The sequence below is a fragment of the Chrysochloris asiatica genome, unplaced genomic scaffold (assembly GCF_000296735.1).
Source record: "Chrysochloris asiatica unplaced genomic scaffold, ChrAsi1.0 scaffold00138, whole genome shotgun sequence".
NCBI lineage: Eukaryota > Metazoa > Chordata > Mammalia > Afrosoricida > Chrysochloridae > Chrysochloris > Chrysochloris asiatica.
In genome coordinates, this window is record NW_006408656.1 from 7,026,221 (window position 1) to 7,039,727 (window position 13,507).

A 13,507-nucleotide genomic window follows, 5' to 3' on the forward strand; every position below is an offset into this window, starting at 1 on the left:
GCCCTCTACGTGAGAGAGATGAGGCTTTCCGCAACTTGCAGTTAAACAGCCTTGTGGCCCAATATTCCGTGTTGTTGTTGGAGCTCCACACTACACGTCTCGCTGCGGCTCGAAGTTCTCGCTGCGGCTCCAAGTTTTAGTATGTAATCCATACTAAAAGTATAGTTTTGTTTTGTTTTAAGTATAGTTTTTGATCTTCATCAGTAAATGCTCCAAGTCCTCTTTACTTCTAACAAGCAAGGTTGTGTCATCTACTTATCGCCAGTTGTTAATGAGCTTTCCTCAAATCTTGATGCCAAATTCTTCTTTATATAGTCTAGCTTCTCAGATTATTTGTTCAACCTACAGATTGAATAAAGGAGCTCAGGTAGTGTAGTGGTCAGCAGTTTGAAACTACCAGCCATTCTGTGGGAGAAAGATGAGGATTTCTGCTCCTGTAAACATTTACAGCCTCAGAAACCCTATACAGGGTTTCTATGGGTCGGAGCCAACTCCACAGCACACTACCACCACCAGCACAGATTGAATACGGATACAGTCCTCACGCACATCTTTCCTAATTTTAAACCATGTAGTTCCTTTGTTCTATTTGAACAACTGCCTCTTGATCTATGTACAGGTTCCACATGAGCACAGTTAAATGTTCTGGAGTTTCCATTCTGTTCAATATTATAATTCATTATATCTACATAGTTGAGTGCATGTGCATAGTGAGTAAAACACAGGTAAACTTCTTTCTGATATATTTGACTTTTAGCAAGGATCCATCTAACATCAGCAGTGATATCCCTCATTTCACATTCGCTTCTGAATTTGGCCCAAATTTCTAGCAGTTCCCTATCAATGTACTGCTGCAACCAGTTTTGACTTGTTTTCAGCAAAATTGTATTTGTATGTGATATCAATGATAAAACTGAAAACCAAACCCATAGTCGTCATGTTAATTTCAACTTATAGTGACCTTACATAGGGTTTTCAAGGCTGCAAAGCTTTATGGGAGCAGACAGCCTCATCTTTTTACCACGGAGCAACTATTGGATTTAAACCACTGTCCTTAGGGTTAGCAGTCTAACGCCTAACCACATTATTGATCAGTAATTTCCTCATTCTGTTGGATCCCCTTTGTTTTGAATAGGCATGTATATGGGTCTCTTCCAGTCAATTTCATAGCATAAGTGACTGAGTGCTTGCAGCGTTTCATCTGTTTGTTGAAACCAGGGCTTCAGATTGGTTCTTCCCAGTTCAGTCATGGTCAGGGAAGCAAGACTGGGACAGACCCAGCATTAAAAAATTTTGGTGAGTTAGAATAATAACCAGAACAGGAAAAAACTTAATCTCCCTTTAAGAAAACAAAGGCAGCATATTTGTTGTAGAGCAAGCAAATCTCTTGCTTACCAGATTTTAAGCAGAGTTTGAAACCAGTGCCCTGCTCAAAGTTGGCAGCTGACTAGGCTGCTTTGAATGTGTTACTCTCCACAGTCCTGCCATTAATCCACTCTCACACATCAGGCTTCTGAACGGATTCGCTGTGCCTCTTCCAGGTCTCTCATGCCAGGGCTTTGACCCATAAAATCTCCCATACCAGTTATCATTCCAGATCACCAAATTTTTTAAAATTTAGGGCCCTTCTTGGTTTCACTTTATCAGCCAAGATTGAGTCAGTTTGAACCTGTTGGAGCCCTAATTGAAACATCTCAGTTGCTATTCTGTGGATTCCTAAAGCCTCATTTTTCGACAGTGCCTTGAGTGCAGCTTAAACTTCATCCTTCAGTACCATCTGTTCTTTTTGGTGCAGTGACTTTGGGTATTCCTTCCATCTTCTTTTGATGCTTCCTGCATCATTCAATGTTTTGCCCCTAGAATTCTTCAATATTACAACTTGAGCCCTGAATTTCTTCTGTTCTTTCAGCTTGAAAAATGTCAAGCATGTTCCCCGTTTGATTTTCTAACTCCAGGTTCTTTGCACATTTCATTATATTACTCTACTTTGTCTTCTCAAGCCGCCGTTTGAAATCTCCATTTCGCTTCTTTTGCTTCATCATTTATTACATTCAATTTAGCTACTCTGTTTTCAAGAGCAAGTTTCAGAGTCTCTTCTAACACCGATTTTGGCCTCTTTTTTTCTTTCCTGTCTTTTTATTGACTTTTTGCTTTCATCATGTTTGCTATCCTTGATGTCATATCACAGTTCATCAGGTCGTTGGTAATTAGTGTCCAATGCATCAAGTCTGTTCTTGGGATGGTCTTTATATTCCGGTGGGATATATGCAAGGTTGTATTCTGACTCTCATGGAGAGTTTTCATTTCCTTCAGCTTCAACTTGAACTTGCATATGAGCAGTTGATGGTCTGTTTCGCAGTTGGCATCTGGCCTTGTTAAGATTGATGATATTGAGCTTCTCTGTCATCTCTTTCCAAGAAACCCTGGTAGCATAGTGAATTACAAACTAGACTGCTAGCTGTAGGGTCAGTGGTTCAAACATGCCAGTCATTCCACAGGAAATATGAGTCATTCTGCTCCTGCAAAGATTTACAGCTTCGGAAACTCTATACAGGGTCACTGTGAGTTGGAACCAACTCTGTGGCACGCCACCACCACCATCATTTCTTTACACAAATGTAATCAGTTTACTTCCTGTATGTTCCAATCTGTCATCTGTAGCATTGCTTCTTTCACCAAGACCCTATTTTCCAACTATCAATCCTTCTTTGTTTCCAATTATTCTAATCAACAGTAATTATCATTGCATCTTGAGTGCATATTCAGTCAATTTCAGAAGTTGGTAAGATACTTCTTTTCTTCATTTATAATATGCATATATTATAAAATGGGATTATTCTGTTTTATAATTTGTTTTTTCACTGAACAATCCAAGTTTCTTTTCATGTCAGTAAATTATACTTTGATTTTATGATCTGTACCCAGTTACCAAGGCCAAATGCTACTCTGATTCTTTGGGCTCATATATGGGCAGTGAAAGGCAAGACAGGTGAAGTTGGAAAATCAGATGACTCATTTATTGTTCAGCATGAGGTAGTATAGAACTACTCATACCTCTGGTGGTTAAAATAGCTCCAGCTTCCCGAGCTGCTTCTCATTTTTCTCTTTTCCAAGAAAGCTTCTTTTACCTGTGACCTGTGCGTGCCTTCTTGCGTAAATCATTTTGCCATTACTAAGATTTAAGCATAAGGATCAAGGAGTTCTTGTCTAACTTCTTTTTTTCTAAGCCTTGGTGCTTCTTGAAGTGGCTTCTTGGAGTGTATTCCCAAGAGTACTAGCTAAGAGACTTAATTCCCAGTATACTTGATAATCCTGTTTAATTCCCTGAAGTCTTTTTTCACTCCTAAGTTGTTTGCCCTTGCTTTCTTAGTTGCAAGACTAGTGAGTTACAGACTACTACAGGAATGAAGAAGGTATTGGAGTTTGTGGCTTGTTGGGAAGGTGGTGCTACTCAGCTGATTTAAAAGGAATATTTCCAAAGTACAGGGCATTGAATTTTACTTCAACAAGCAAGTTTTCCTTTATTTTTGTGGAACAACACTGACCATTTTCTCATTATTTTCAATACTTTATGTGCTGCAAATTAATTTCATTTTGACTCAGGTGAAAGTAAAATCTCTTAGATTTTATGTAGATGTGTATCTTTTATATGACACCTGGATATTTAAGCTCAACCAAAAGATCTGTAAAATAGTGAATTTTCTTATAACTGAGACTTTACAAACAAATATTTAGAGAAGAACAGGGAAACAAGAGGTTTGAGTTCTTATGTAAAAATTAAATTGGACTGTATTATACATCAAAGGTATATCAAATGTAACTACATCTCATTTGTGCAAATACATGTAAAAAAGTCTGGTGACTTCTTTAAAGTTTCTACAAGTAATATTTCAATCCATGATGTTGGTATTGTATAGTTTGAGCTATACAGTGTCTTGCCATATTTAAAAGAAAAAAAAAAAAAAAGTCGAATTCAACACATAATTGTGTGACATGTGATGATGTTCTTTTATTAATACATATCTACAAGGCTTAAAGTTTCTAGCATTTTGCTTTTTCTGTCCTTGAATAAAAATCTCTTGTCGCCAACATAACTATCATTAGATTTGGACGCCCCTTTCTCCTCATTTTGTCCTTATAAGGCTATCCTGTTTTATCACTTCCTGCTTCAGCTCCTTACTTTTTCTCTCTTCCCCTCTCCCTCTTCTGGGGTGGATGCTTTCTCCATGTGGCAGGGCTGTAACTGTTCACAGCTGTCTGAAACGGCAGTGGACCGGGAGCAGCTTGGAGGTTTAACTTTCATTTTACAAAGAACAACATGCTTGAATGTTTCAACAGGCAAGTTATAACTGGCACTTACTTCTTGTTCTTCTAGAACACTGAAAATCTCCCCCAGCACTTTAGAAGGGGGACCCTGACTGTGCTAAAACAGAAGTGGGAAAGCCCAGAGCTTGGAGCTGAGTCGCACACAAACTCTCTGAGAAGCAGCAACACTGAGATTAGGCACAGAGTGGACCATCCTCCCACAGCAGTGGCAAGCAATTCCACGTCTAGAGCTGAAGCAGACCAAGTGGAACGAGGCCACCCCAGATCAAGATTGGGCTTACCCTCTGAAGCCCTCACTCAGTGCCTGTATCCCTGCACCGAGGACAGTGAAGAACTTCAAGACCAATTATCAGCAAGTGAAAAAATGGAAAGTTGTCTGGGAGAATCTAGGCATGAAGTAGGAAAACCTGAAATCAGTGAAAACACAGACGCTGCAGGCAAAATAGAAAAATATAATGTTCCGCTGAACAGACTTAAGATGATGTTTGAGAAAGGTGAATCAACTCAAACCAAGGTAAGAATTTGGCAGGTTTTAAATTTTTGAGAGAGTCAATTCAAGTAACTAAGCAAAGCGGTTTTTTTTTCAGTCTGTTTTTTAATGCAAATTAGATGAATTAATGAAAAGTCTCAAATTATTAACATAAATGCTGATATTTCTGAGCCCCTGGCTCAATTTCATGTTAAATTTACGCTAGGATTCAGGTTGCTATCTAGAAATGAAATAGAGTTTGCTAATCCTTGGATTTTGTGTTTTTGTATGTTTGCCCTTTTAATTTGTCTTTCTGTGCCTTTTGCCATGTGTAACTTTGAGGGGAGAATTGCTCTCCGTCCATTTGGGCACAGCTGTAGATTGAGTGTTTAGACCAGAGTTTAACTTTAAGACTGAGGCTTAGTTGTCTCTTTGCTAGCTGAATCCCTTCTCTTCTCAACTTCTTCGTCTGTGCCTTCCAACAAATGTTTTCTATCAGCTAAAATCCTCTCCCAGGAAAAAATCAATGAAGATAGCCAGACTAGCTGTAGCCATCAGGAGTTTTGACTTGCAAATGCACAGGGTTGCATTTTCCTACAACTGCTAATGAAATTTGATCCTTCATGTGGATTGCAGACTGGGTCCCCAGAGGGAATTACTTAACTAGAAAATGAGTTACATATGCTGGTGACTTATAATACAATCCAGAGGCCCCAGAGCTGGTAAAATTTTCCAGTTTTCTCATACTTTCCTACATATCTAGCTTAGTACATGGGGATGGTTTGTTAACAGCATTCATTACAATGAAATAAACAGATCTGATGGAGGGGAAGCCTTCATTTACTCTAGGTGCCATCGAGATGGGAAAGCGGTTTTGTTTTTTTGGAAATTAAATCTTTGGCTCAGATCTCTGCTTTTGTGAAGGATGAAACATTCTCTCTAAGATAAAAATTAGATAGTTCATCCTCTAGGCCTCAGTGATGTTATGCATGACTTAGTTAAATCCCTTCTTGTAACTTGCAGTGCTTTCCTACCTAGAATTATGCGTGTGAGTGTTTGAGGATCATCTAGTTGAGGAAGCAGGAAGAATTTTTTTCAAAGTTTACAAAGCCAGAACCTTTTCCTGTGCATGAGTTTTAGCTACATTCTTTAACACTGAAGCCAACTGACAAGAGTTTTATGCCTTATGTCTTCCCTTCTCTTCCAGGCCTGCCAACTTTTTATGGTCTTTATAATTTATTTTTTTCCTTTAAATGGGAAAAAGAATTTTAAATAGAAGGGGAAAAAATGTCAGAAATCCTAAATAGAGAGGAAGGGGCTTTGTTGTGACTCAAAGCACCATTATAAGTCTCCGTCTCAAAGATCCTGTTAGGGGCAGGATAGCTGATGTCACACCAACACACACAATGTAGATTCAGTGCCCAAGGCCATTGCATGTTCAAACTGGCCTAAGGTAGGAAATGACTGGGACTGCAGCAAACAAAACTGCTGATTATGTGTTCTAGGGGTCTGGTGAGAGGTTCTTTTCTCATAAAGTCTGAAGAGACATGGGTCAGAACAAGCCTATCTCTATTTGCCTCATCAGAGTGGAAATGAAAAAAAGATCTCAATAGATTTCTCATATATCTGGGCAGCCTGATTGTGAAAGGTATAGGAAGATAGTGAGGTTCTAGGACTGGCCTGGGATTTTCCAATTTCAGAGTGCCTTTAAGGATTTTTGGTGACACAGTGGGTTAAAAGTAAGGCTACTAACTGCTCAGTCCACAATTCAAACCCATTAGCCAATCCACAAGAAAAAGATGAGGCTGTTTGCTCCCATTAAGATTTATATTCTCAGAGACTCTAAGGAGTAGTTTTTGTCTGTCCTATGGGGTTGTTATGAGTCAATGACAGTGGATTTGAGTTTTTTAATTCCTGAGTAGGTAGCCATTTGTCATTTAATGGCCTGTTAGGAGTGTAAAACACAGCTACCCTTGATTTTATGACTGTTTCTAAATGAACATCATTACTCATGTTGAAAACAGGTCTTGTCTAATATCTCCATAAAGCTGTTTTTTTTAAGTTCTATCTAGGTTAAGGAAAAACTTATCAGTTTAAAACTAGATTACAGTTAACTTCAGTTTTAACATGAATAAGATTTTAGTCAGGAAGTTACTTATTTAGATCTTTGAAGGAAACTGAGAAATATGGTAGGAACTCTAGAAATTCTTTAGAAGCAAGAGGGTACCAGTAGGAATGTTTACTTCAGAGCTAGGAAATTAGTACTTTAGTGAGAGAAATAAACATAAGCCACATTCACTGTTGTTGAGTCAATTCAGAAATAAATCCATGGGTGTAAATTGTGTGACTCTTTGGTTTCATAATGGAATTTGAGATAACTGGACTGAATTCCATCTTACTAGCTGAAAGGAGACTGGGATCACATAGAAAATAGAAATTTATGGCTTAACATCTGGTCTTCCTAAATCTTTTTGTCAGCATTTTTTATAAGAGGCAAAGTTAACAGGCTTGGGCTCTACTTTTCTTAGTCTCTGATGCTCCCTTTTATCTGAAGGCTTCTGTGTTCTTGTCTCCTTTCTCTTCCCTTCCCTTCTCTTCTTCATGATCTCTTCTCTGCCTCCCAGTCTTTTTCTCCCTCTGTGTTTCTATATCTCATCTGTTTCCATGATCCCAAGAGATGAATCCTAAAGATAAATTTGAATCCTGAACTCTTTCTCAAGGTTTTGTGATATGTTTCTGATTGCCTGCCAGATTCCACATCTCTTTGTGAATGTCCCTCAGGTATTCAAATTTGAAGTGACTAAAAAAGAATCCTTTATCTTTCCGCCCAAAACCTGCTCTACCACTGGTGTCCCTTAATGCTTCACCATTCATCTAGTTTCCTGGTCTACATATCTTGGAATTCCGTTCTTCCCTCTGTTTATCTCCTCCCCCTAGTCAATCACTTACTTAACCAAGCCCTCTAAGCAAGTCTATCTCTAAACATTTCTCAAGTGTTGACCATTCTTTCCCCCATCTAATTCCAAGTTACTGCATCTTGCATTTTAGCATTGCTATAGTCTCCTCCATTGTTTTCTCATTCTTTTCTTCTCATCTACCCTCCACACTGTTGCTATTTGTTTTTCTAATCATGGTTGTAGTTTATGTTACTCCCTCAAAAGTTGATAAAAAAAACTTTTATGCCTCAAAAGTAATTCGTATTTATTATCCAGGTCTTTCACAATCAACGCTTAATCTACCTTTCCAGTCTTGTAGCCAATTTTATACTCAAACTATGGATCACTCCTCATTCTCTAAATTTCATGTTGTCTCATGCTATTCTTCAATTACTTTGAAGAATCGTCTTTTGAAATCTTACTTATTCCTTATTGTCTATCAAGACTGTGAGGCCATATGTTGGTTTCTCCCATATGAAATTATCTTCACTCGCCTCACCCTCCTATAGAACTTTATTTTTACTTTTCTTTGGGCACTTATATTATACTTTCTTAATAGTTGCAAATGGATTTGTATACTCTCCAGTCTATAGCCTCTTTCAAAGTAAAGCTGTTTTTATTCCTCAGTGCTCAACACAGTGACTTGTCGTTTAGCACTTAATTAATTAGAAGGAAGAAAGAAGCTTAGAACTCAAATAATTTATAAAAAATGAGAATTGATTAAAGGCTGTACCTCACTTGCTCTCTGCCTCTGATGAATGGATAGGCTATTTAAACCAGATAGTTTAATTGAACATTATGGTTCTAATTCCTATGAGTGAATGAGTGGTAGATAGATTCATGTTATTAGGAAAAAGAAGCACCCTAGTGACACATACTGAACGTGGTTTAGCAGTCTTCACTTCATGGGTATGTCAACCTGTGTTTCAGTTAACGAAGGATAACTCTTCCGGGCCTCCTTTTGTGGAAAAAACAACAACAACAACTGATCAGCACTTAATAACCAGTGTTCAGTTATTGTCATTTTAACAATTGAATCCATAATCTTTAGAAACAAAGATAAGGTTATTTTAAAAATCACCTCTTCCTTCCCCAGGAATGCCCAAACAAGGAGGGAAGTATATGACAGACTCCTTATGCCTGTTATTTGTTTCATACAACGTTTTCAGTCTATAGAAATCCCAGAATAGGAACATAGAGACCAGACATTCTGCCTTCATAGCCAAATTTAAATGTCCTTTTCTTGGGTAAAGTTTGGACCAGTAGATATAATGCAAGGAAATACTACTGTTGTCAAGTTGGTTCCGATTCACAGTGACTCTGTATAGGATTTCTGAGGAGTGGCTGGTGGGTTTGAACCTCCTACCTTGTAGTTAGCAATCTGGTACTTATCCTACAGCACCACACCAGGACCCCAAATGCTGACTACTACTTCAGTGCAATGTTCTCACCTTCTAGAGGCTCCTCTGCAAGCCTTGCCTCTCTTCAGTTCAAGTCCCAGCTTTTTTTTTTTTTTCTCTGTAATGTCTTTTTTAATCCAAAATTAATTTGATTTTTGTGTACTTTATCCTCATAAAATCTATAATGCTGTCAATGACTGCATTATTAACAGGACAAGATGGGCAAACCTCATCTTTATTATTAACTGTGTGGGAAGGATCAGCATAAATTCAATTCACGACTGGAAATGGATCCAGGTGTCACCATCCTACAACTCCTTGTCACCAGGCACTTCTGTGGCACTTCCTCTCTCACCCTAACCACACAAAGTTAGGTCAAAACATTCCTGGTCACCCAAGGCCAGGTCATGGGGGACCAACCATAGGCTCAAGATCTGCAGAACACCCTGAAGTTCAGAGCAGGCTGCCCTCTCTCTCTCTAGTCCCCTGGGGCCAGGTTGTAAGCTAGAAGGGCTCTGTCCTTCAGCCTTTTTAGACATCCTGGTGTGGCACCGTGGGATAAAACACTGGAATGCAGGGTCAGTTTGAAATGCAGGGTCGATTGCAGCAACAACATAGTATATGTTAATGCTTCCAATGAGTTGTATTTTAATTGGTTTTTAACTTCTAAAAGTAAAACAGTACATTCCGATAAAATAGACATATCTCCAGTAAAAAGTGGAAGTTTGCCCTACCTCTTTTCACTTCTTAGTATTCTCTCCCCTTAGACCCATAACCCTTTGACTTCCTTCAGAACTTCTGCTCCTATTTTCACCAGGTCATTCTATGTAAGGATAGCATCAAAACACCCACAAAACTAGTTAGTATGAGAATAAAACTGTCTTTAACTCGAACAGGCCAACATTTTTGTGGTTTTTCTTCTTATAAGTTCCTGGAAGTGACACTTGATACTTTGTTTAGCTTTACATAATTCTGGTACATGACAGAACTGTATGCTGTCAAGTCGGTTCTGACTAATAGTGACCCTGTATAGGGCTTCTAAGGAGCAGTTGGTGGTTTTGAACTGTCGACCTTGCATTAAAGAAACCATTCATATAGGCCTTCTTGATGGATGGGTAGGTGTCCAAAGAGAATCTCAAAATTGTTGTGAAAAGTATCCATAACATTTTATCTTCCCCTCTTTTAGTTAATAATTGCACATCTTCCCTTATATACTTAATGTTATCTCATAATAAGATTTTTCTTCTGCTTTATTAATGTGTCTTACATAAATTATTTAGAATTGTGTTCTAGGAAGAATGTAATCTGAAGATGTTCATAATTAGTATTAATTACATAGTTTTTTGTTTTATTTTTCAGTCATGGCAGAAGTGATAGCGTAGGTTAAAGAGCACACATATGGAAGAAAAACATTTGAAGAACCGGCTACATTATTGTAGTGTACTAGTAGTAAGTGAATCATAAATCTTAGACTCACCCAGTATGTAACCTCCAATAGATATAACATCACTAGTGCTTTAAATGTGTAACTGGTTTTGCATATTATTATTAAGCCCTCTTTCTCTTATATGAGGAAACTTCAAGAAGTTCATGGAAAAATTCCATTATCTCTTCATTCCTTTTTTCCCCAATTTTTTTTTTGGGAAACCCCTCATATCCTATTGAAATTAACGTTTTGTTAATTTGGTATTTCACATGTAGTTTACAACTTGATTATCCCTTCTGTAACTTTAAAATGTAAATAAGACTATTCTCGGTAATATTTGAATGACTTCACTACAGTAGTACATTTCTCATAAAGGCTCTATTCCAGTGTAACTTAACTTTCATTTACTCTTTAATAGCTCTGAGTAATTCTTGTGTGTTTTGTGGTAAGACAGTACTGGATTCAGGTATAAGGATGTCACTCAAGGAATTCAGATCTTTCACACAGTTCATTGACCCAAATGGCTGTCTTGATTTGCCAACCAGAAAGCAGTCTTTTCTTTTGCTCTGTTTACTTTGGAATCCTGGTGTGGCACTGTAGGATAAGCACTAGACTGCTGACCACGAGGTCTGCCGTTCAGACTCACCAGCCACTTCTCAGAAACCCTATATATGGTCACTATAAGTCAAAACTGACTAAACGACACTTTCCAACAGTAACTGCTTACTTTTCATGCCAACTAACTGCTTAATGATTTCTAGTTTCATTATAATATGTCATAGAGCTAAAACGTCCTCAGAGAAGCAGCACTGACTGCTTTTGAGAAGTCTACAAAGACCTCATTTGCTACCATTAAGAGCCCTTTAAGGAGCCGTAGTGACACAATCAAAAGGTCAGTGGTTTGAACCTACCAGCTGCTCCAGGGGAGAAAGATGTGACAGTCTGCTTCCATTAAGATTATAGACTTGGAAACCCTAGGGCTCTACTCTGTTGTACAGAGTTGTTATGAGTCGGAAGCCACTTGACAGCAGTGCATTTTGGAATATCATTAGCTTTGTCTTCCTCCTATTTGTATGACTACTGGATTAGACAACAGAAGTGTGTATCCAGATGACTGTTTTAAAGATTCATTTCCTCTAGCCTTTTAACTCATTGGTGAGTTATGGTGAGTGAAAAATCCTCACCAAGATCATTGAAATAAAGATCCTGGAACCATCAGGAACTATCTAATCCAGCTCACTGTTCTTAGCCACTTAGGATATTAAAGCAGTTGTAGAGTCAACACCAAAGCACAGTGACCCCATACGTATCAGAGCAGAACTGTGCTCCATAAGGTTTTCAATGAAGGATTTTTTTCCTAAAGTATAGATCACCAGACCTTTCTCCCAAGCTGCTTCTGGGTGAACTTGAACCTCCATATCCAGTCTTTTGATTAGCAACCAAGTGTGTTAACCATTTGTACCACCCAGGAACTCCAATTAAAGTCGGTTGCCATAGAGTCGAACTGTCCCATAGGGTTTCCAAGACTGTAGTCTTTATGGAAGGAGTCTTGGTGTCATGCTGTAGGATAAGCACTGGATTGCCAACTGACTGATTGACAGTTCAAACTTGCCAGCTGCTCCTCGTAAGCCATATCTGGTGGGGTTGCTAAATCGGAACCAACTCGACTGAACTTAACAGCAACAAAAAAACAATTTTTATGAAAGCAGACTCCTACCTCTTTCTCTCAGGGAGCAGCTGGTGGACTTAAGCCACCAACTTTTTGGTTAGCAGCCAAGTGCTAGTTGGAATATTACAATCCTTAGTTTACAGATGGAAACAGCTGAAGTCAAAGAAGTTAACTGATATGTTCAATGTCATGTGGCTAATTAATATAGAACAAGGACTGAAATTGTATACTATCCCTTCTACTATATAACACTATCTTCATGGCTATTATAATAACTGTTTGTTGAATAAAAACAACTGGCGATGGCCCTACATATCATTGAAATCTAAGGAAAATGAGGAAAATGTAAACCATATCAACAGATGCATTCTCTAGCTACATTTTCCCTACATGCGCCCACATTGCATGGTCTCTTTTCAACTTAATGAAAAGCATCAGAGCAATGTAGAAACTGAAAACATTGGGATGCAAGAGATTTATACTACAACACTGTAGTTAGAAGTATGTAGTTTTGGGAGGTTTGTTTTTCTTCGTCTTAGCATGTAAATTAAATCATTATCTGAACAGAAACACACATACACACTCTCAAGAAGCTGGAAAGGAAAAGAAAAAGCCATTGTGTAAACAAAATCAAAAGAAGTAACCTTCACCGATTATGTATAAGACTCTTCATCTTTTGGTTTTAATCACTGTGTAGTCAGTGTTTTGTATTCTTTATTTTTTGTTTCCATCATTTGTCTTATCAGTTTGTTGTACTGTGATGGCATGTGTGTTGCTGTGATGAAGGAAGCTATGCTGCTAGTATTTCAAATACCAGCAGGGTCACACATGGTGGACGGTTTCAGCAGAGCTTACAGACTAGGAAGAAGGATGTGGCGAACTACTTTTTCTAAAAACATTTAGCCTGTGAAAACCTTATAAATAGCAGCAGAATATTGTCCAATATAGTGCCAGAAGATGAGCCCCTTAGGTTGGAAGACATTCAAAATACAACTGGGAAAGAGCTGCTTCCTCAAAGTAGAGTTGACCTTAATAATGTGGATGGAGCAAAGCTTTTGGGGCCTTCACTTACTGATGTAGCATGACTCAAAATAAAAACAGCTTTAAAAATCCATTAATAATCAGAATGTGGAATGTACGAAGTATGAATCTAGGAAAATTGTTGTTGTTGTTAGGTGTCATTGAGTTGGTATTGACTCAAGCAACCCTATGCACAACAGAACGAAACACTGCCCTGTCCTGGGCCAACTTCACAATTGTTGCCACGCTTGAGCCCACTGA

The 13,507-nt window shown here is 38.3% G+C and overlaps 1 protein-coding gene across 5 annotated transcripts in view; it reads left to right on the top strand.

Moving 5' to 3' along the window:
- Positions 1–13,507, top strand: part of LIMA1 (LIM domain and actin binding 1) — a 105,326-nt gene that overhangs the window by 61,016 nt on the left and 30,803 nt on the right. For 3 of the 5 annotated variants that reach the window (XM_006870051.1, XM_006870055.1, XM_006870052.1), the window contains exon 3: positions 4,376–4,840. In XM_006870051.1, coding sequence (XP_006870113.1) covers positions 4,376–4,840 — 465 coding nt within the window. Of the gene's footprint in view, positions 1–4,219; positions 4,339–4,375; positions 4,841–13,507 lie in introns of those variants that run through there. The other 2 variants (XM_006870053.1, XM_006870054.1) reach the window with 2 other exon arrangements.